This window comes from Penicillium atrosanguineum (genome assembly GCF_028827265.1).
Source record: "Penicillium atrosanguineum strain IBT 20685 chromosome Unknown utg000002l_segment0_segment0, whole genome shotgun sequence".
In the NCBI taxonomy this organism is placed as follows: domain Eukaryota; kingdom Fungi; phylum Ascomycota; class Eurotiomycetes; order Eurotiales; family Aspergillaceae; genus Penicillium; species Penicillium atrosanguineum.
In genome coordinates, this window is record NW_026623134.1 from 1,115,107 (window position 1) to 1,134,598 (window position 19,492).

The 19,492-nt window shown below is 47.7% G+C and overlaps 8 protein-coding genes across 8 annotated transcripts; 5 read left to right on the forward strand and 3 right to left on the reverse strand.

Annotated features, from left to right (window-relative positions):
* Positions 1–58: 58 nt before the first annotated feature.
* N7443_002166 (transcription factor domain-containing protein) lies at positions 59–2,070 on the forward strand (the record flags this gene model as incomplete). Its single annotated transcript, XM_056882222.1, has 5 exons — positions 59–174; positions 224–859; positions 929–1,138; positions 1,188–1,450; positions 1,505–2,070. 5 exons carry the CDS (start codon positions 59–61, stop codon positions 2,068–2,070), a joined length of 1,791 nt encoding a protein of 596 aa, XP_056744063.1.
* Positions 2,071–3,910: 1,840 nt separating this feature from the next.
* N7443_002167 (uncharacterized protein) lies at positions 3,911–5,042 on the forward strand (the record flags this gene model as incomplete). Its single annotated transcript, XM_056882223.1, has 4 exons — positions 3,911–4,279; positions 4,491–4,604; positions 4,657–4,761; positions 4,818–5,042. The coding sequence occupies 4 exons, from the start codon at positions 3,911–3,913 to the stop codon at positions 5,040–5,042; spliced, it is 813 nt and encodes a 270-aa protein (XP_056744064.1).
* Positions 5,043–6,368: 1,326 nt separating this feature from the next.
* On the reverse strand, positions 6,369–7,942 carry N7443_002168 (FAD-dependent monooxygenase spyC; the record flags this gene model as incomplete). The annotated part of the gene is made up of 4 exons (XM_056882224.1): positions 6,369–6,836; positions 6,890–7,260; positions 7,331–7,602; positions 7,650–7,942. 4 exons carry the CDS (start codon positions 7,940–7,942, stop codon positions 6,369–6,371), a joined length of 1,404 nt encoding a protein of 467 aa, XP_056744065.1.
* A 2,106-nt stretch (positions 7,943–10,048) lies between these two features.
* On the forward strand, positions 10,049–10,988 carry N7443_002169 (FPP/GGPP synthase family protein; the record flags this gene model as incomplete). Its single annotated transcript, XM_056882225.1, has 3 exons — positions 10,049–10,358; positions 10,425–10,574; positions 10,642–10,988. 3 exons carry the CDS (start codon positions 10,049–10,051, stop codon positions 10,986–10,988), a joined length of 807 nt encoding a protein of 268 aa, XP_056744066.1.
* A 1,301-nt stretch (positions 10,989–12,289) lies between these two features.
* Positions 12,290–13,354, reverse strand: N7443_002170 (nitronate monooxygenase; the record flags this gene model as incomplete). Its single annotated transcript, XM_056882226.1, has 1 exon — positions 12,290–13,354. The coding sequence occupies one exon, from the start codon at positions 13,352–13,354 to the stop codon at positions 12,290–12,292; it is 1,065 nt and encodes a 354-aa protein (XP_056744067.1).
* Positions 13,355–13,624: 270 nt separating this feature from the next.
* N7443_002171 (efflux pump antibiotic resistance protein) lies at positions 13,625–15,319 on the forward strand (the record flags this gene model as incomplete). Its single annotated transcript, XM_056882227.1, has 1 exon — positions 13,625–15,319. The coding sequence occupies one exon, from the start codon at positions 13,625–13,627 to the stop codon at positions 15,317–15,319; it is 1,695 nt and encodes a 564-aa protein (XP_056744068.1).
* Positions 15,320–15,845: 526 nt separating this feature from the next.
* On the forward strand, positions 15,846–17,479 carry N7443_002172 (MFS transporter; the record flags this gene model as incomplete). Its single annotated transcript, XM_056882228.1, has 4 exons — positions 15,846–15,982; positions 16,041–17,027; positions 17,084–17,215; positions 17,272–17,479. The coding sequence occupies 4 exons, from the start codon at positions 15,846–15,848 to the stop codon at positions 17,477–17,479; spliced, it is 1,464 nt and encodes a 487-aa protein (XP_056744069.1).
* A 133-nt stretch (positions 17,480–17,612) lies between these two features.
* Positions 17,613–19,171, reverse strand: N7443_002173 (MFS transporter; the record flags this gene model as incomplete). The annotated part of the gene is made up of 2 exons (XM_056882229.1): positions 17,613–18,520; positions 18,589–19,171. 2 exons carry the CDS (start codon positions 19,169–19,171, stop codon positions 17,613–17,615), a joined length of 1,491 nt encoding a protein of 496 aa, XP_056744070.1.
* Positions 19,172–19,492: the final 321 nt, after the last annotated feature.

Below are 19,492 nucleotides of genomic sequence, written 5' to 3' on the forward strand. Positions count from 1 at the left end.
CTTGATTGATCGTGGGCGCATCTTCATTTCCGAATCCCTGTTACCGTCGGACATCGGAATGGAGTCGAGCGAACTCCAAAGTGGAACCCCTGCACCATACGGCCGGGCTTGCATCAACTGTTCTCGTGCTAAAAGCAAATGTATCTTGCTTGGCGTTGGAAATGGCTGCGAAAGGTTCGTGTGGCTGAAGATTGTGTTTATCGCAGAGGCTAATGGCTCGTAGATGCCAACGACTAAAGAAGGACTGTCGACCATCGCCGACGGTTCGAAAGCGAAGTGGTCGCTCCTCTGCTTCAAGAACTGCCCAACTTGAAGCAAAGCTTGATAATATTGTGTCTCTACTCCAGACATCTGGTTCATCTAGTATCTCCACAGACTGGGAATCTACACCGGCGAAATCGCAATCAGGCATCGAACTTGGCCCACCAGGTCCAACTGGGGCTCAAGTCGGTGCTTCAGTTGGTGCTTCAGTTGGTGCCTCAGTCGGTGCTTATGCCTCACCTGGGATTTCATCACCATCAACAGCAGCTTGCTCACCTTCATCAAATGAGTTCTCAGTACATGATCTCTGCTCTAGACTTCCCATTACCCCAGATCAAGCGGAGAAGACCCTCAATATGATGCGCACTCAGAATCTGAAATTCCTTCCTTTTGTCTATATTCCTCTACATGTCACAGCTGATATGCTCCGTCAAGAGAAGCCATTCTTCTGGCTTTGCATTATGGCGGTAACGACACCAGTGAACATACACAGAGAGACATTGTTTCGAAAAATTACGATGCTCATTCAACAAAAGTTGCTTATTGAGGTTGCGCCGAGTATAGATATGCTCCTTGGCATTATGACATTTATATCTTGGTAACTCTCACATTTGGATTGCTACATATATATCAAAACCCAAGAATCTAACCTACGAATCACTTGCAGGACGACTTACTCCCGAAAGCCATTCCTTAACTTCTACGCACATGTGCTGATGGGCTTGGTGTGCGACCTTGGTATCAATCAACCCGTTGCCCAGGAACTTTCTACAATGCAAGCTTTTAAGTGCGCGGTCGGTTGGAAACAGCAAATCCCCACTATCAGGACTCTGGAAGAGCGACGGGCCGTCCTGGGATGCTTCCTGCTCACTTCGAGGTATGTATAAGCCCAAATATTTTGATTAACAAGGCTAATAGCCCTTCAGTATCGCGTTGACAATGTCAAAAATCGATGCACTGAGATGGAACCCTCACATGGAGGAGAGTCTAACCGTCCTCATGGAAGCCAAAGAATGCCCGGAAGATGAACTTTTGGTCACACTTGTCAAAATTCAGTTGATCATGGACAAGATCTATCACATGCGGCGGGACGGCGAGAACAGATCATACTCGCTGTTGTATACCAAAGCATTCCAGTCGCAGCTGGAATCGGTGAAGTCTCAGATCCCCCAGCGCTTACAACAAGACAGTACGTTCACGCATCTTGGTTATTTCTTTTAACGGCTGCTGACTATATAAACAGAGGCTGTTCTTTTATACCTTGCCAATGCCGAAATCGTGATTCATGAGATCGCCATTGAGACTTCATCTTTACCCAACTCCCCCGAGATGCATCGCCTCGAAAGTTTATGCACATGCCTCCAGGCGAGCAAGTTCTGGCTGGACACTTGGCTTGCGATATCTCCAGATCATCACATTGGAATTTCGTTCACGGTTTTTTTCCAATTCTCTAGGGCTTTGGTCTGCTTGTACAAGCTCTCCACCTTAGAAGATCCAGCCTGGGACAGAAACATGGTACGAAATACGGCCAATGTCCTCGAAATTCTCGATCGTATTCTTCATAACCTGAAAAAGAGTTCTCGCATCCTGTCAGATCCCGATCACTTGGAATACAATGTCTATGAAAAAGGTGTTAAGATGGTACAATCCATCAAACAGGGCTGGGAGCCAAAGCTGATGGAGGTTTGGTTCCCCAATTTACCAACCGATGAAATCAGCAACCAATACGTCCAGACTCCTCTGCCTGATGTTATGCCTATGACTGGGTTTGATGATGCGTGGATGCTGGAAGTTTTTGGTTCGATGTGAAGAAACATTAATTAACGATGGGTTGTGCTTTGGCGTTGGACGGTTGGGTTCGCTTGTGACGATATCAGCATAATACCACTCCATGTAAATATATGAGCAGTCTCCAATAACATAACCTTAGCATTAATTATTCGCAAATTTTTGAGTAACTTAATTGTGAATGTCCTTTCTCACAAGAGACAACTGAATACACCTTCGACCCGACAGGGCAGCTTCAGGGGTCAAAAGACCCAGAGCTATCCAGCCAAGACTTTAGCCAACGAACTAGTTGACCGACTATTCTTTGAATCCGACACAAGTACTGTCTTAGGGTCCACTTGACCGGACACAAGCAATCTTGAGCTATGGGGTCATTTTCTCCGAACCCCCGCTACAATTGCGGCAAATAAGCTAGCCGTCGAGCAGCATGCTTCTACAAGACATGTTATATTTGGTTTGACCTTCGCGCTGTACGTATTACGATTAATGCTTGTGACGAATCTCTACACACTGTAAATGAAACACCATGCATCGGAAACCGGACGGATCTCCCATGCACGTCCAAGTAGCTAGGGCCCCGAATACACCCCCACTAAAGTCTAGAATCCGGGGCTATGGAATAACCACAAGAGCCCGACCCCTTTTTGAAGGACCCAATTAATGCCCGTCAGGATTCACCATTGACGTCAGTAGCAGGCTTAATGGTGGGATGACCGGTTGAGCGTGGAGTAGTACACGTAGACCACGCCACAAAAACATTGACATTGAATAAAGACTCCGTATTTTCTTAGCGCCTATTCACTCTATCTTCCAAATGTACATATTAATTATGTCCCTGTGTCGCCCGCGAGAATTCAAGGCTCCATGTGCATGTGATTTCGGCAGCGGTGGACAAAAATGGGAGAGAACGGCATCAGGGGCCGCGTACAATAGCGCCGATCAACACTAAAGAAATCTAATATTCCGGAAAAACACCGACAAGAGGACCCGTGAAGACGATTATGTACTTCACTGGATGACTGCCTTATGGGCCCGCATCTCCAGATCTCGAGCAATCAACGGCATCTATTCGTGGCCATATGGAGTCTAAGACCAGCTCTTGGCGTTGATCGTCGTTCTAAAATAAGCTTCACAAGACGTTCTTCGAGACGGAAAGGACGACGTTAACTGCCGATCTCGTTCCCCAGATGGCATCAATCCCCTAATATGTTGATTGGTCGACATAAGCTTTGGTCTAGCGGTTGTGGCTGACATGCACTCCGTACTGAACCAAATCTTGTCAGTCACTAACAATGGGCACCCATCAAATCTGTATAACTAGGCAATTAGGACTGAGATGCTCCCTTTCAGAATACAAACTAAGGAGAAAGAGAGTATGAATTCCGATTAGCCAACACTAGTTGGCATACATTAATTTTCGTCCTAGGCGCCGCAAGGAGTGATTCGTGTACCTTGTGGTAGTGATACAAACCACAAGGTAGCCCCCTTAATTTCGGTTGCCGATCATTCCAACAATTGGAAAAGGTGGAGAAGTGAAAGGAAGTGATGGGGCCATTTTGAGGCAGAATTCTCCACAAACACACCTTCCAGGACCTCTCTACGGAGCCACGAAGATCGCTTGTACACGCGTACGGTTATCGACAGTTGGAAGACTACAACGCGTGGCACGGGATAAAATTATACCAGCTAGACATGATCTATCGGAACTAAGAGCCTGGAAATCGACCCATGATCCAGTCGATACTATAAGACGCTCTTGGCTTCCTGCATATTTGAATATCATCAACCATCAATTGCATTTTTTTGATATAACTCTTTAACTTTTTTCGATTTCTAACTCTACAAATCAACAACCGATAAAATGAGATCTACCATCTTTGTTTCCGCCATGCTTGCTGGCCTCGCCATGGCTTCTCCCGCCCAGCCTGCTCGCGCTGGCGCTTGTCAGGTTGACGCAGACTGCAAGTCTAACCAGCATTGTGATGCCGGCAGCTGCGCTCCCAACAAGGTTACTCGTGATGCTCCTCTTGCCCGGCTCGGCCAGGCATGCCACATTGACGGAGACTGCTCCAACAACCTGGCCTGCGTCAAGGATCTCTGCGCTACACCCCAGAACAAGCGTGACGGCCCTCTGGCCCACCTCAATGCTGCGTGCAAGACCACCCAGGACTGTGTCAAGGGCCTTGTCTGTCAGCAGGACTCTTGCATTGCCCCCAAGGACAAGCGCGACGTGAGTCTCATTAGTCAAGAGATTTCAATATTTGAATTAACACTAGATAGTCTCTTTCTGAGCTCGGCCAGCCTTGCCATGTCTCCGGTGATTGTGTCAAGGGGTTTGTCTGCAGCCAGGACGACAAATGTGTTGCTCCTAAGAATGCCCGCGATGTAAGCACATTCTTACCCCTGAAGGCAACATAGACATTACTTATACTATTCGATAGGTTTCCCTGTCTCAGTTGGGCCAGCCTTGCCAGGGTACTAGTGACTGTGTTAAGGGCCTGGATTGTGAGAAGAATACCTGTCTTGCTTCCCAGGGCAAGAAAAACAAGCGCAGCGTAAGTATCTTGTGTTTTCTCCAGCTGAGACTTTTTTCTAACAACCAAGCAGGCCCCTGACGCTCAGGTCGGCCAGAAGTGTGACACCACTGGCGACTGTGTGAAGGGTCTTGTCTGCGAGCAGGACACTTGCATTGCCCCTAAGGACAAGCGTGAGGTGAGTACACTCCAACTACCATGTCTCAATGGAATACCATCTAACATGATATACAGAACACCAAGTCCATGATCAACCAGTCCTGCAAGGTCAATGGCGACTGCATTAAGGGCCTCGTCTGCAACCAGGACACCTGCACCGCCGCCAAGCAGGAGCAGTCCCAGCAGCAGAAGCGCGACGTCGGTGACTCATGCGAGAACGATTCTGACTGCTCTGGCCCAAGTAAACTCACATGCCAGTTCCTCAAGGGCAACAAGGTTTGCGCTGTCCCCCAGAACTAAGCCTACAAGCCTATAAGCTATCTGATCGTGTTATTGGAGAGTTTTGGAGGTTAATGTCTTAGGTACCTCTAACCAATATTCTCTTGGAAATTTCCCTTTTCAGATGGTGTTCTGTGCATTGGGAAGCTACATCTCATGTTCTCCAATCCTTTGGAGTGTCCTTTCGTTCTATTTCATCAATTTGTTTTATTATTAAACTCATGAATCTGCTCAAGAATCCAGTGCTTAATCGCCACTAAATTGGCTTGTCGTAATCCAACCTCAGCCGTTGAATTTGTTGCAAACGTCCATTAACAGTCAGGTCCTCCTCTATATTCAAGATACATCTAAGAATGTATAATCGTCAATAAATCTAACGGAGTTAAGTTTTTCAGGCTCCCGGCATGAAGGGCCGTTTGTACTTTTACCAATGTAATATTCGGACCTGTGAATTGCCCGTTCCAGGTTTTGCCTTTTTTGGTTTGGCGACCCAGTACGCCGTCACGTAATCTCCCCCTCCTTCGCCCCGATATAAAGGCCCGCGCCTCGTGTCGGTACAAATCCCGCGGTGGACCGGAGATACAATTAACTCTCCTTCATGTTTATTACTTATGTAATCTAGAATCCCCCTAACGTGGTCGGTAAGCGAGTGAGCCATGTAAGCGAGTGAGCCACTCCAGAACTCCATAGTAAATGCAATAATTTAAGAACATCATTCTCAACAATCACAAGTTTTTTCCACTCTATCTTCCGTATCATAATTTTTTTTTTGAGCATGAGAAGCCTATTATAAGAGTCTAGGTCAATTTATTATGATTTGACAATATTGATAAAAATTATACTGTAATTTAACGTTTTGAGCTTCAAGAATATGTCAGCTAATCACCACCTCCTGAAATTTATCGAGACTTTCAAAGTACGTCAGACTCAACACGAAGAACATAAATATACAGGAAGGCTCCACGATAAGCTATGGTTGTGGAGATATTAAGTTGTAATCTATCGCATTTACTATGGTGTTTTGGGGTGGCTCACTTGCTTACATGGCTCACTCGCTTGCCGACCACGTTAGTTATAAATTGCCAGACTCAAGTGTAATACAAAAATAGAGCTTTTGACATCATTGCTTGGTTGCATAGAAAGTCTTTCCAACAGAATACGGGAATACTATAGTCCGTTCATAGCACGTACGGCCTGGAGAGTACGGCCGTACGGGCGCAATGTTACAAAAGCACAGGATGGATAGTTATGTTAGTATTTACCGATCCTTCCCTGTCCGAGGGAAGGACAATCAATTACTCCGTTTCATTCTCACAAAACTACTCCCTTTAACACATATTAGCGTGTCTATTTCTCCAGCACAAACTTGCGCAAGCACATTGACACCATCAGCATTATTGAAGTTGCAGCTACCACAGTCACCCATCTTGGGATGCTTTTCCTCGTCTTATAAATCTTCCAGCCAGGGCCTGACCGAGATGGGAGTGGAAGAAAATCCAATGCCACGGCCCCTGCAATCATTTTCGAAGCCACATTCATAGGCAGGTCTCCAGAATGAGGCATGTAGTATCGTCCAAGTAGGCGCAGGAGCAAGGTATCCCGGATATGAAGACGTACTACGAGGCGCGAGATATTATATATTGAACTGATGCGATCAAACCGGGTTTTACTATAGTCCTCAAACAGAGTACTCAGCTCTTCAGTTGAGAGCTTGCAAAGTCTCCCATTCGTAACCCCGCGTGCATTCAGCATGTTCGCTAGCGCTGCAACATCCTCGATGGCACAGTTTGCCCCCTCCCCTGTGTTTGGTGTCATCTGTATGGTATCCGTAAGATGATAGTTCGTCGTAGAGAATTTAAGCAACATACCTTGTGCATGCTATCTCCGATGCACACTATGCGCCGATAGCCCCATGTTTGGAACACATTCTCCTCCAAAGCAATAACTGAACACGCCTTTTTGAGGGTCCACAAATCACTGAAACGAACGTTCTCAAGAATTTTATCATTCATAAATGGGCGACAAATCGGCTCGACGTCCTTTGATGAGAATCGCGGAGCATGGCTGTACGGGTGTTTCTGCTCCAACTTCTTTACCAAGAACCAGAAGACACGTCCATCCTTTCCTGGGAACGTTAAGAAAGATCTACCATCGTTGAAGCTGCACACTTGCTCCCCAGGCACCAGGCCAGCCACATCGCTAGAAATGCCGAAAGCACAGACGTACTGCACCGTCATACCTAAACAGCTTGCAATATGAGTCATTAATTGCCACACAAGCAAAATCTAGGACTGAGGATTTGAACTGACTTTTTCTTTCTGCTGCAGAGATAACGCTTGGTTTGGTTTCCTCCGCTAGTCGCCACATTTCCGCACGTACTCGACTGTGTACGCCATCTGCTCCCACCACCAGGTCACCTTTATACATATTCCCATCATCTGTATGAACAGTCACGGCGTCCTCGAAATCCTCAATTTGTGTGATCTTTTTTCCACACAAGATCTTTGATTTGTCAGGTAGGTTGTCAAAGAGAATCTCTAACATCTTTTGTCGTTCCAAAAAGGCAAGAGGAAGCCCAAATCTGGTAAAATTAGCTTAGATGGACTTAGAGACTAGAGAGAGACATACCTGTCATTGAATACCCCGGGAGATGTATTGGTGTGCTCAAACCCATCGGGAAAGTGAATATGAGCAGTATGCAATGGTTCGCTTGACTGTTCGATTATCTTGAAAAGTCCGAGCTGCTCCAGTATGCGACCTCCATGAGGGAGGATAAGAATGGAAGCACCCTCCTTGGGAGCGACATACTCTCGCTTTTCCAAGACCACATAGTCGATACCAATTCTGCTGAGAGTGTGGGCCAAGGTAAGACCAGCAATAGATCCGCCGACAATGATGACTTTGAAACCCTTGGACTCCATGCTTGCTTTGATAGCCTCTCCTTGAATTAATGAAGAAGAGTTACCTGGAGATTGATCCGAGCGATATAGATGCTGAAAGTCCCCAATTAGGTACTTTAATAGGCCAAAAGTGTTTGAAGGCTGTAATAAAAATTTTTGGTACTATCAGCCCTTGCCCTTGAAAATTGCACGGGGATGCAAGCCCCCTTGCATTGTGGCTCTGATTTATTTATTGCTCATCAGATTAGCGGCGGCATGACACACACATACATGTGTAAGATGACGCGGACGGGTCCTATCTGATGCCACGATCTAATGCGTTTACGTATAAGACCGCAGCGACAGGTGATCCGTTATGGCCAAACTATACACATCGTATCTCCCCCCCCCCGACTGCGTGAGGTTGCCAATGAAGTGGATCTAAATATGATTTGTTAATATGATTGTGCACCTTTTTATTAGGGGTCGGCACGAATAACGAATATTCGCAATTCACATTCGCATTCGCAGGCTTTTATCACTACGAATGCAGATATTTTAAAATGTTACGAATACGCGAGTCGATCCCTGCTTTTCATTCAGGAGGTGTGTTGAATATGTACTGACCTACATATTTTGAATAAGTGCGACAATAATTCCAGTGGAGCAACTTGGACCTACCTCTTGGCCCATGTGGCTCGCGAGTGGGTATATGCAGTAGACAGCTACATATTGATATATGCACAGCGACATAATATTTCACAAATAAGCAGGGCAATATACTTTCAGGCAAAAAGCAAGATTAACACAGAAAATGGCTTGAGCTATTGAAAATGATGTTCCCCAGTTAGTATGTATCTAGGAAGATCTTCCAATCATCAGATCATCTATTCTCTACTTCCAGTTCTCACCGAGAACTCTCTTTTTCAGGTCATCATCATGTCACATAGCAACCAAGTGTCTCAGAAGCCCTTCGTATCTGATTACATTCCACTACCACCAGAGGAGTTTCATACGAAGGAGAAGAGCATTTCTGCAGATTTACCCCTCGCATCCACCGCGATAGTTATCTTGCCGATTCGGAGTGCTGGCAGTGCCAGCTAGATCAGCCAGGTTCCCAAGAAGATGCCCGCACTAAAAGGGTCAGGAGCGGAACCAACAAGAGCTATGCTGTTAGTGGTATCAAGCCTACAGTTGGCAATTTTACAGCGCTGTGCGTAAATGCCCGACCATTTTCTCTGATTTCTTATATCGTTGAGTATGTGGTAAGGGATTGGCCACACTCAAAGCACTCACGTGAACTAATTGCAGATTGCAGTGATTTAATACGCGGAAGAGAAACCTGAGTCGCAGGTCAGCATTTGCTTTTGATATATCGAGGGTCTCCTGTGAATTCTTTTAACTAGCTACGTTTTTGAGCTTCGGAAAGAATGAGAACACTTTCACTTACTCTCAGGAAAATTTCTTCATAATGTAATATGTTACCCTGCCCCACCACACTACCCATTATTTTTTTTTCCCCGTGTCAAGATATGTACCAGTGGATGGATAATATCGGAAGTCTCCTGTAAATTGACTTTGTTGCTAGAGATTGGCAATCCACTGGACTGCTTACCTCCTTCTTTTTCCTGGCCAGACAAACTGTTTGGGGCATCCATCTAGTACAACACAGTCTGACATTCGTGACACCTGGGTAGGAAGGATCATCCTTATCCATTAGATGTCGGCTCGGTCCCTTTGAGATTGACAGCCCCGGGTGCCTGAGCAATACCCGGCTGCATGTAGGCGACCAGACCCCTTCCCCTGGTGGGTGAGCGGAGGTCTAATCAAGACCGGGAAATTACATATTATAGGAGCATAGTCGAGAGACGCTATTCTTGAGCCTATATTTATTCCCCATGGTGGACCTTGATAGCCATAGCGAAATTCAGTCCCATGCAAAACATGGTCGGCGTGAAGGCGGCGATGGTGAAATATCTAGCTGTGTCTAGATTGCACTAGAGCCTTATGTCTACTTAAAATCGCTACCATCAAAGGGAATTAGAAACACTGCTATCGATGGCTTGGACGTCTGGTATCAAGTCCCAGAGCGATCGGTCAACACGATCCAAGAAATCACAGAATTGTTACACAGTTCCTCATTGATGCATGCACTTCCTCTGTCTGTTGATCAATATGAATACTAACACGCTTAGGGTCGATGATATACAAGACAACTCACTATTGAGACGAGGCTCTCCTGCCACACATACCATTTTTGGGATTAGCCAAACAATTAACTCAGCCAACCTTTTGCTGATGAAGGCTTTGAAAGCAGTGACGACTCTATCCCCAAGTGCTGTTTCCATTTTTACAAACAGTCTCATAGAAGGTCATATTGGCCAAGGAATGGATCTATATTGGACACATCAGACGAATATACCGACTAGAGAGGAATACTTCACTATGGTTGACGGCAGTATGTTCACTTCACTATATACCCTACCCAGCAATCAATATAATGCTAAATGCCATGGGCTTTCAGAGACCGGTGGCCTATTTGTTCTTATGGCCGAACTGATGCGCTCCGAAGCAACCACGAACAATGATCTTGATGCGAAGCTCCTCATGAGCACCGTTGGCCGCTTCTTCCAGGCCCGCGATGACTACCAGAATCTTCAAGACGCAGATGTACGTTAATATATTCGCCCATCCCTCCAGCATACCACCTCTCACCATTTCAAAAATACACGTTTCGCCAGCGACATTGACCAAGTTATGCGCACAGTACACGGAGCAAAAAGGATTCGCAGACGATCTGAGCGAAGGCAAGATCTCTCTACCTCTACTCTTCGCTCTGGAGGCGAAAGGACCAGAGCGTGGCCGATTGCTCAGTATCCTACAGCAACGAAAGACTACTGGTTCCATATCTGTTGAGTTGCGGAAGTTGGCACTGCAAGATATCGTAGCCGCGGGAGGACTGACACGTACAAAAGGGGTCATACTCAATTTACAAGAGGAAGTGAACAATTTATTGGCGCGGTTTGAAGATAGGGCTGGGGAGAGGAATTGGATTTTTAGACTGATGAAGAAGCGGTTAGAGCTTTGAAACGAAAGTGTGGAGTATTTCGGTAGCTGATATAAGATGACGGGGGCTTGGAGCATTTTTATATGATGAAGCCCGCCCGCCATTATCACAAAAACCAAAGAACACGAAGAATCATTATTTAATAGGTTATGAGCCCGGAGCTGCTCACGCCAATTTTAAGAATACTGCCTTCCGCTAAATTTCCTCATCAAGTGATAGCCTCATTAACTCAAGAACCTAACCCATTTCAATCTAATATTTCTGTGGAAATCATAATTGATTCGCAGTTACCTCACCGCCACAGATACCCATCATAGGTATCACGACATGACACAGCTACAAATACCTGCAAGAGATCCCAAAATATCACACCGCCACAGATACCCATCATAGGTATCACGACATGACACAGCTACAAATACCTGCAAGAGATCCCAAAATATCACACCGCAACAAATATGGACGCAGATATCATATGGCTACTCCTTGTGATTCGTTGACGGAAACAAAATTGAAACCAAGCCAAGACAGCAGGATTGGGCACTCCTTGGCCTAAGATTAGGGCACCCAACATCAAACACACAGAAGACGAAGTCTGGCAACTTATATGCGGACCGACGCAAGTCATCCAAAAGGCGAGCCAGCATGGATGATGAAGATGACGATGTAGGTGGGCCAAGAGATCCGAAAAGAACCATCTTCATGGTGACACAGGCCTCAGAACAAGACCTAAAAGGGGCGTTCGGGATGGACATCGAAGGCAACCTCGCCCTATTTGGTCACATCCCAACAATGATGGCCACAAACCCCCTCTTGATCCGAGACGCTTGGATTGTGGACAGTGGGTGTGCTCAGCACGTCCGCAATAATACCTCGAGGTTTGTGAAGATGGGAAAGTATCATGGTCCACCGTTAATTCTAGTTAATTATATAGTTCGGCAATTTGATTTTAACACCTGGAGGTTGGCTCTAAGGCTGATATGTTGAAGCTTGAACAACTTGCTCAGGCTTCGCTGATTGAGCTATGATGAGCTCATATCCTGCCATGAGCTTTCAGTATCAATTCCCGGGCGAGTTGGTTGTCCTGACTCAGTGGACGCCCCAGGCTCAATTGCCAATAACTTGAATTCGTAATCCATTCTTAAACAACTCTATATACCTCCGATCAATTGCTGGAGATTTCCATTGACTACGCCATCCTCGGGACCGGAGTCTCTTGGCACTAGGCGATCTATCTCCGCTTCTACGTTGGGGCTTTGGAATTACCTATAAGGTGTCGGTGTACAATAGTGCAAAAATAGATCCAAAGATTGCATTTGAGCTTAGTTGGCAACCCCAATGGATTGAATCCGGCTGAGAGCATCCCTTTGCACATCCCGGACAATAGTTTCCGCCTCTGTCACTTCATGGATAAGCCCTACAGAGGCTCCTGCATAAGTAGCAAGCCTACCCTCCGGTCCCCAGCCACTGTCACCCATCTTTGATGCCTCTTCATGAAGCTTTCTGAGCTCTTCAAAAGAGGAGCCTTCTTGATGCTCCAGGAATGATTTGTTGATAATTGTTCTTGGGCTATATTCAGCCGGCCATCCGAACGTACCCCTGAGGTGATTGTAAAGTAATGTACGGGTGGTATTGACTGCACCGTCAGAGGCTCGCACAATCTCATTCTGGTACCCTTGGCTAATACGTGCCTCATTGGCAGCCAGGAATCGTGTTCCCATCACCGCGCCCGAAGCGCCCAGACACAGTGCTGCGGCAACTCCTCGCCCATCGGCAATGCCACCTGCTGCTAGTAAGGGAACATTGCTGTTTGCCATGGCATCTGCAACTTCCGGGAACAGTGACATGATGCCCATCCCATCTGTTGCCCGACCGTGGCCGCCCGATTCCAATCCCTGGACAACGACAACATCTGGCTTTTCAAGGCTTTGCAGAAGCCGCTTTGACTCTCCCAAGGTACCAATCTGAATCCATATCTGTGTTTGAGGTGATACTTTGCGAATTCTCCGCGACCATACGTCAAATTCAGCGAGGCTTTCACGTGGGGCATACAGCCAGGCGGCGCAAGGCTTGAACTTCTCGACGGTGGCAATAGCTATCTCAATATCGTCACCCCATAGCTGGAAGCCAACTCCGACCGGGAGAACTGGATGCGTCAAGGGGATCGCGCTAAACGCTGATGACCCGCGTGCCTCGTTGATTAAGGTTGAGGCTTCATTGAGATCGGCTTCCATATGCTGTGTCTTGACGCCAGGACCAATAAATCCTAGACCACCTGCTTGAGAGACTGCGACGGCAAGAGAGGCGCCCGACATGACGCGCATAGGAGCGCCCACAATGAAGGGGTGAGAAGCCCATGGGTAGCGTGATAGTAGCTTAGCAGCCATATTTGATGATGTTTATGGGCGGAGCTCGATGGTTGAAGAGAGAGAAGAACGCGATGCCTTTACCGTAGCATGTGAAATTACTAGTTAGTACCTCAGAGCCGAGGCGTTGAAATCAAAACGATCGAGTTCAACGTCGAATGCCTGTCGTTGTTTTGCCGTCGCCATTGACATCACCGCCATCACCGCCATTCCCGCAACACCCGCAATGGCCTCCGCACAACCCGCATCTCCCACTCTCCCGCATCAGCCATCACCATCAGACTCGCCGAAATGGACTCATCCAAACGCAAACGGGCTCGGAAAGCATGCCAGCCGTGCCATGAACGTAAAAGGAAGTGTGATGGGAGCGAGCCCTGCACCACCTGCACTGAATGGGACTACGAGTGCTACTATGAGGATCGACCACAAGGGAAGTCTAGAGCAGTCAGACAACCATCACCACGATCTCAAACAGCGAAGTCCCCGCAGCAATCTGTTCCTGGACCTAGTCCTGCGGAGTCTGATCACTGTGGACTCGTTCGGCGCATGGAGGCCAATTCTGGGGCGGCGTTTGTAAGAAAGCTTGGTCTCAAGATCGATCCGGCAAAAGCACCCAAGCTTAATCTTTTCGGCTGGAACATCGGTGCAAGGCAGCTTTCCTCTCAACCAAGTACCGGTCCCGCACTGTCATTATTTGAAATCACCTCGTGGGATCACCTCAAAGCCTTGGCGCAGGTGTATTTTGAGAAAGTGGATCCATGCTATGGGTTCATCGAACAGTCTCACTTTTTCGAGCGGCTCAATGCACGCTGGCAGTCATCTCCGGTCCCTGAAGTATACGACAGCGTAATATGTGGGATAGCGGCAATCGGCTGTCTATTTTCGCAACGAAGTGCCACGATCACGGAGCTGCATCTCATTCGTACGGCTAAATCATGTCTGGAAATGCACCATCTCACCGGTCCTCCATGTCTGGATCTTCTTACAGGATGGACACTTCGATCAATGTACCTTCGAATGACAGATTCTCCACATTCAACGTGGATGGCCAGTTCTACATTGATGCATCTCATTGAAGCGTCAGGCCTTCACCCAGAGAAACAATATGATTCCGTTCTTCCACCCCCGCTTGAGTGTGATCAACATGCACGGCCTGACATCCACAGAAGACTTGTCGGCGTGGCACATCACTTGAATGTGTGGAGCTCTTATGATCTTGGGCTTTCTCGGGTGTTGTTTCGCACAGACGATTTGCCATTGCCTCCTTCACCCAAGTTGGGTGATTACACGGGCGAAGTTCTCGGTCTCTTACCGGTCTCAGTCCGCATGGACCCAGGAAAGACAAAAGATGAGACCGATCTCGAGCCCACGCTTTTCAAACTTCTGGAAGGTAGCCATTCTCAATCTCCATCAGTCATGGCGCAGTGCAATCTGGTGCTTTGTATTCTTCGACGTATCCACACTCAAAACCTCGACTTATCTCCTAAGCTTGCAGAAAAGATCTTGGCGCTACTGAAAAAGGCACTTGGCTGTGCAAGGAGCATGGTCATGGATTGTTCACCATGGCACCAGGTTGCCAATGTACCCTTCCAAATCATCTGTGTCCTGCTTGTGATGGATACACGGTCATCGCTTGCAATGCTCCCAGAAGCAATGCAGACACTCAACTTGGTTGCATCTACCTACAACACAGAGACCATGAGAGAGGCCTGCAGTGCAGCCTATTTGCTGGTTCTGCTACATCAGCAGCGCCGAAGGGATGATGTAGCCATTTTCGGTGAGGCGCTCAACAACCATCAGCAAGAACAACCAGTGGATTTCTCTCAGCAGTTTAATCCTAGTGCTGAAGAGTATAACTGGCTCGGGGCATTAGTTGCTGATTTGCCTGGATTACAACGAGTCGATCTAGATCAATTTTTGAATGCTGATATGATGGATGGTTCTTTCATGGGATCTGGTGGAAACTTCCCTACCGAAAGCCGCTGACATTGGAAAGCTCATGTTATGTCAAGCGAGATAATTTCTATGAAACATTTCCCGAAGTCTTTGTTCCGGTTACCGGTCATGCGCCCATTACGATAAAAGCGGGAAACGCCTGTAAGTGCTGTATCTACATTTTGGAGAGACATTCGAGAGTTTTCCCATGACGCAACCTCCTCAAGGCTGCTCTCTTGTATGTGTTTCTCTTTTCTGCTCAAACCGCGTCTTTGTCAGATGGCGTTCATCGCCCCCGCTGAGTGGGTACGAAAACATCCTAACGTGCTGTTCCGCTAATGCCGCAAGAGCCGCTTTAACGATTCAACAGCTCCATTCTGACAAGCGTCGAAAAGAATATTAGGATTGGACTTTCTGGAACTTAGTATATCTACTCGAAACTCCGTTGGTTTACCTGAGTATCTCAAGCTGTATATTCCCTCGGTCGCACTGGATGCACATTTGACTACCTTCCCGCATACTACCCTGCTTTGACTATCAATACCAAGGAAGCCTATGCCACAGACAGTGAGCCAGCATGATAATGGACGAAAAGCTATCGATTGGGAATGGTCGATCTCTGCCACCACTACTACCTCATCCCTCGGACTACGTTGTCGACTTCGATGGACCTGAGGATCCTGAACATCCATACAACTGGAGTCTCTCGGCCAAGTATGCCGCTATAACCGACCATACAAACACTGGAACATCGATACTAATATCACTTCAGGCTGTTCGCCTCTATCCTCGTATGCTCCGGAACGTTTATCGTGTCCTTTACCAGCGCCGTCTTCGCCCCGGGAATCGACGATGCCAGCAAAGAATTCGGCGTCTCATCTGAAGTTGGAACCCTCGGTACAACACTGTATGTCCTTGGCTTCAGCTCCGGTCCATTAATCTGGGCCCCCGCCTCAGAGCTCAGAGGCCGCAAGTGGCCCCTTACCATCGCCATGCTGGGTGGTGGGATCTTCACTATCGGCAGCGCAGTTGCGAAAGATATTCAGACTCTCATAATCTGTCGGTTCTTTGCTGGCATGTGCGCTGCAAGCCAGCTCACTGTTGTGCCTGGTGTGTTATCCGATGTTTTCGATAATAGATTCCGCGGGGTGGCAATCACGCTGTATGCATTGACGGTCTTTGTTGGGCCATTTTGTGCTCCATTTACGGGTGGATTCATCGCGACCAGTTATCTTGGTTGGCGGTGGACTCTCTGGATTCCCGCGATCCTGAGCCTTTTCAATGGAGCCATTTCGCTGCTGTTTTTGCGGGAGACTTATGCGCCGGTCATCCTCATCAGCAAGGCATTTCACCTGCGCCGACAGACGGGGAATTGGGGCATCCACGCCAAGCAAGAGAAGATCGAGGTTGACCTTAAAGAAATGATGGAGAAATATTTCACGCGACCATTGAGGATGCTGATCACGGAACCTATCATCCTTCTCGTGTCGACGTACATGTCGTTCATCTATGGGATCGTCTATGCGCTGCTCGAAGCGTATCCCTACGTCTTTGAGGAGATATATGGCATGAAGCCGGGTATCAGTGGTCTTCCATTCATCGGACTTATTGTCGGACAGATTCTCGGCTGCAGCTTCATTCTTTCACAGCATGGGACTTATATTAAAAGATTGGTTGAGAATGAGGGTGTGCCGGTGCCAGAATGGCGTTTACGGCCTACCATTATCGGAGCTCCTGTCTTTACGATGGGTATTTTCTGGTGTGTTCTTGATAAAACGACCGCCATGATTCATTTTCTGACCTTCTTTGTTATAGGTTCGGCTGGACTGGTTTTACTGATAAGATCCATTGGGCTGCGCCTTCGGTGGCTGGAGTGTTCATCGGATTCGGGGTGATATGTGTCTTCCTGCCGTGCTTCGCCTACCTCATCGACGCATATCTGCCACTGTAAATTCATGACCCTTCCAATTGCCGATTCAAAATGACTGACTTTATTTCCACAGGGCCGCATCAGCGGTCGCTGCAAATATTATCCTCCGATCGGCGGTCGCTGCAGGATTTCCTCTCTTTTCCGAGCAGATGTTCAAGAATATGGGTGTCCAATGGGCTGGAACTCTGCTTGGGTGCCTGGCTGCAATCATGATACCTATTCCTCTTCTATTCAGATCTTACGGGCCTTTGCTGAGGAGTAAGAGCAAGCTCTTCCAATAGGGGCGAGTGAGGTCTCTTCCAAAAACATAGTGCACAGCTGCAAAATAGATTTTAGACGCATGTAAAATTTAATAGATGATCATTCAAAAATTATTCAACACACATAGTAATATGGCCCCAGCCTTCAGACACATCAATAGCTTGAGTATGCCTTCGCTCTGAGTTTAGCGCCATAGTACCAGATCACCAGCGGGGCAGGAAGCCCAAAAACCAGCCCGATTAGACCAATAGTAGTATTTCCCCATCCATACCCAAGAACTTGGTACATCCGAGGTGCGAAAAGAGGGAACAAAAACGCAGTCAGGCTGCGCAAGAATTGCGTCGCACCGCCCGCACTACTGGTATGTTGAGGGTACGCCTCCATGACATACGCCTGCAACGGCATACTCGTGATTTGCATCCCAAGCATGGTGATAAACACACCAATGTCGACAACGATCCAATGCAATCGATAAGTCGCGGCCCAGCCATAAATAAAAAGACCGAGGGGCCCGAGGAGAGCACCTGGGAAGATGGACGGTGTGCGCAGCTCGGGACTGTGTTCTCCATTGGCGCGTGCTTTGAGGCGATGGTATAGACTGTCCATCAGCTTGGCACATATCTGGCTGCCGATTATCTCACCCAGAGCAGCGGCGATGTAGTGAAGACCACTGATCTCAATAGACTCGTGATACTGGTGGGTCCACAGGTCAGAGAAGGTTGACAGAACGATGTAAAGAATGCCGTAGTAGAATGCAGAGATCAAGGACGCAATTTGGATGATTGGGTGGAAAGCGAGCAGGCGGACTGGCCTGATTAGAGCTCTGCCTAAAATCCCGATCGCTGACTTGTTGGCGTGAATGCGCTCATCTGCTGTATAGTACCGCGAATCTCCGGTTTCCTTCCGAATCTGCTCTGCTCGTTTTCGAAGAATCAATGGTTCATGCGTCTCCCAGAAGGAAAAGAACGAGACCATAACCATGACCGCTTGGAAGATTGAAGTGGACCAAAACATCCACCGCCATGTCGCTCGCTCTGCCATGAAACCACCGATGATGGGACCTGAATGTGAATTTCACTATCAGCACGTGCATCTCTCAGAGATCTATAAACATCAATCTAACACATACCGACAGCTGCGCCCAGCAAAGGGATCAACAAATAAACACCAAGTGAGCGACCTCGCTGCTCGGGACGCCACACATCGCCCAGAACACCATTAGCAAGCGCATAAACCGCACTAGCACCAAAGCCCGCAAAGAAGCGAGATGCTATCAAGACCCCTTTGTTAGGTGCAAAGCCGCAGGCAATGTTCCAGATCAAGAACCAAATATTCGAGGCATGTAGAATCGGCTTCCGACCATATACCTCCGACAACGGTCCTATCACCAGGGGCCCAAATGCCGTCGCAAGAAGATAGATTGACAAGGCCATGGCGGACTCGGCCGAGTTCATGTCGAATTCTTTCGCGATTGTCGACAAGGCAGGTGCCATGATGGTCGACACCATGATGCGGTTGAAGCCTGTAGCAGAGAGAACGTCGGTGACAGCCCACTTCCGACTACTTCGCCAATCTTTGGGGTTATCTGGATCGAAGGGTGCTGTAAATACGACTAAGAACGGGTCATCCTGTTTGCTGCCGATTTGGATCGGTGCTAGTTCCACGTCCATGATAGCGTCGGCATTGGCTTCAGTAGCGTGATTGAAAGTCATTTTTCATTGGAAATGAATTCATTCTGGCGGGTGAAGGAGCCGAATATCAATGTTGTAAGATCTGATAAGGCTCGGGGAACAAGTTCCAACTCCGAATCTAAGGCCGAGCAGGGGTGTTATTGGGTCGGCTCCGACCGCGTTGCCCTGCAGAGACCCCAGCGTTGAAGCCTATTCGGTGGGAGTTTTAATAAGGCGTGGGTCGAGTCGGCAAGTTTGGTGTCCGCTCCGAAAATCCGAATCCATCTTCCGTAGCTCGGCCTCTGTTCTTTTCTAGATGATACCAGCCTTTGATAGCTCCAAATGCAGATTCGTGTAGACACC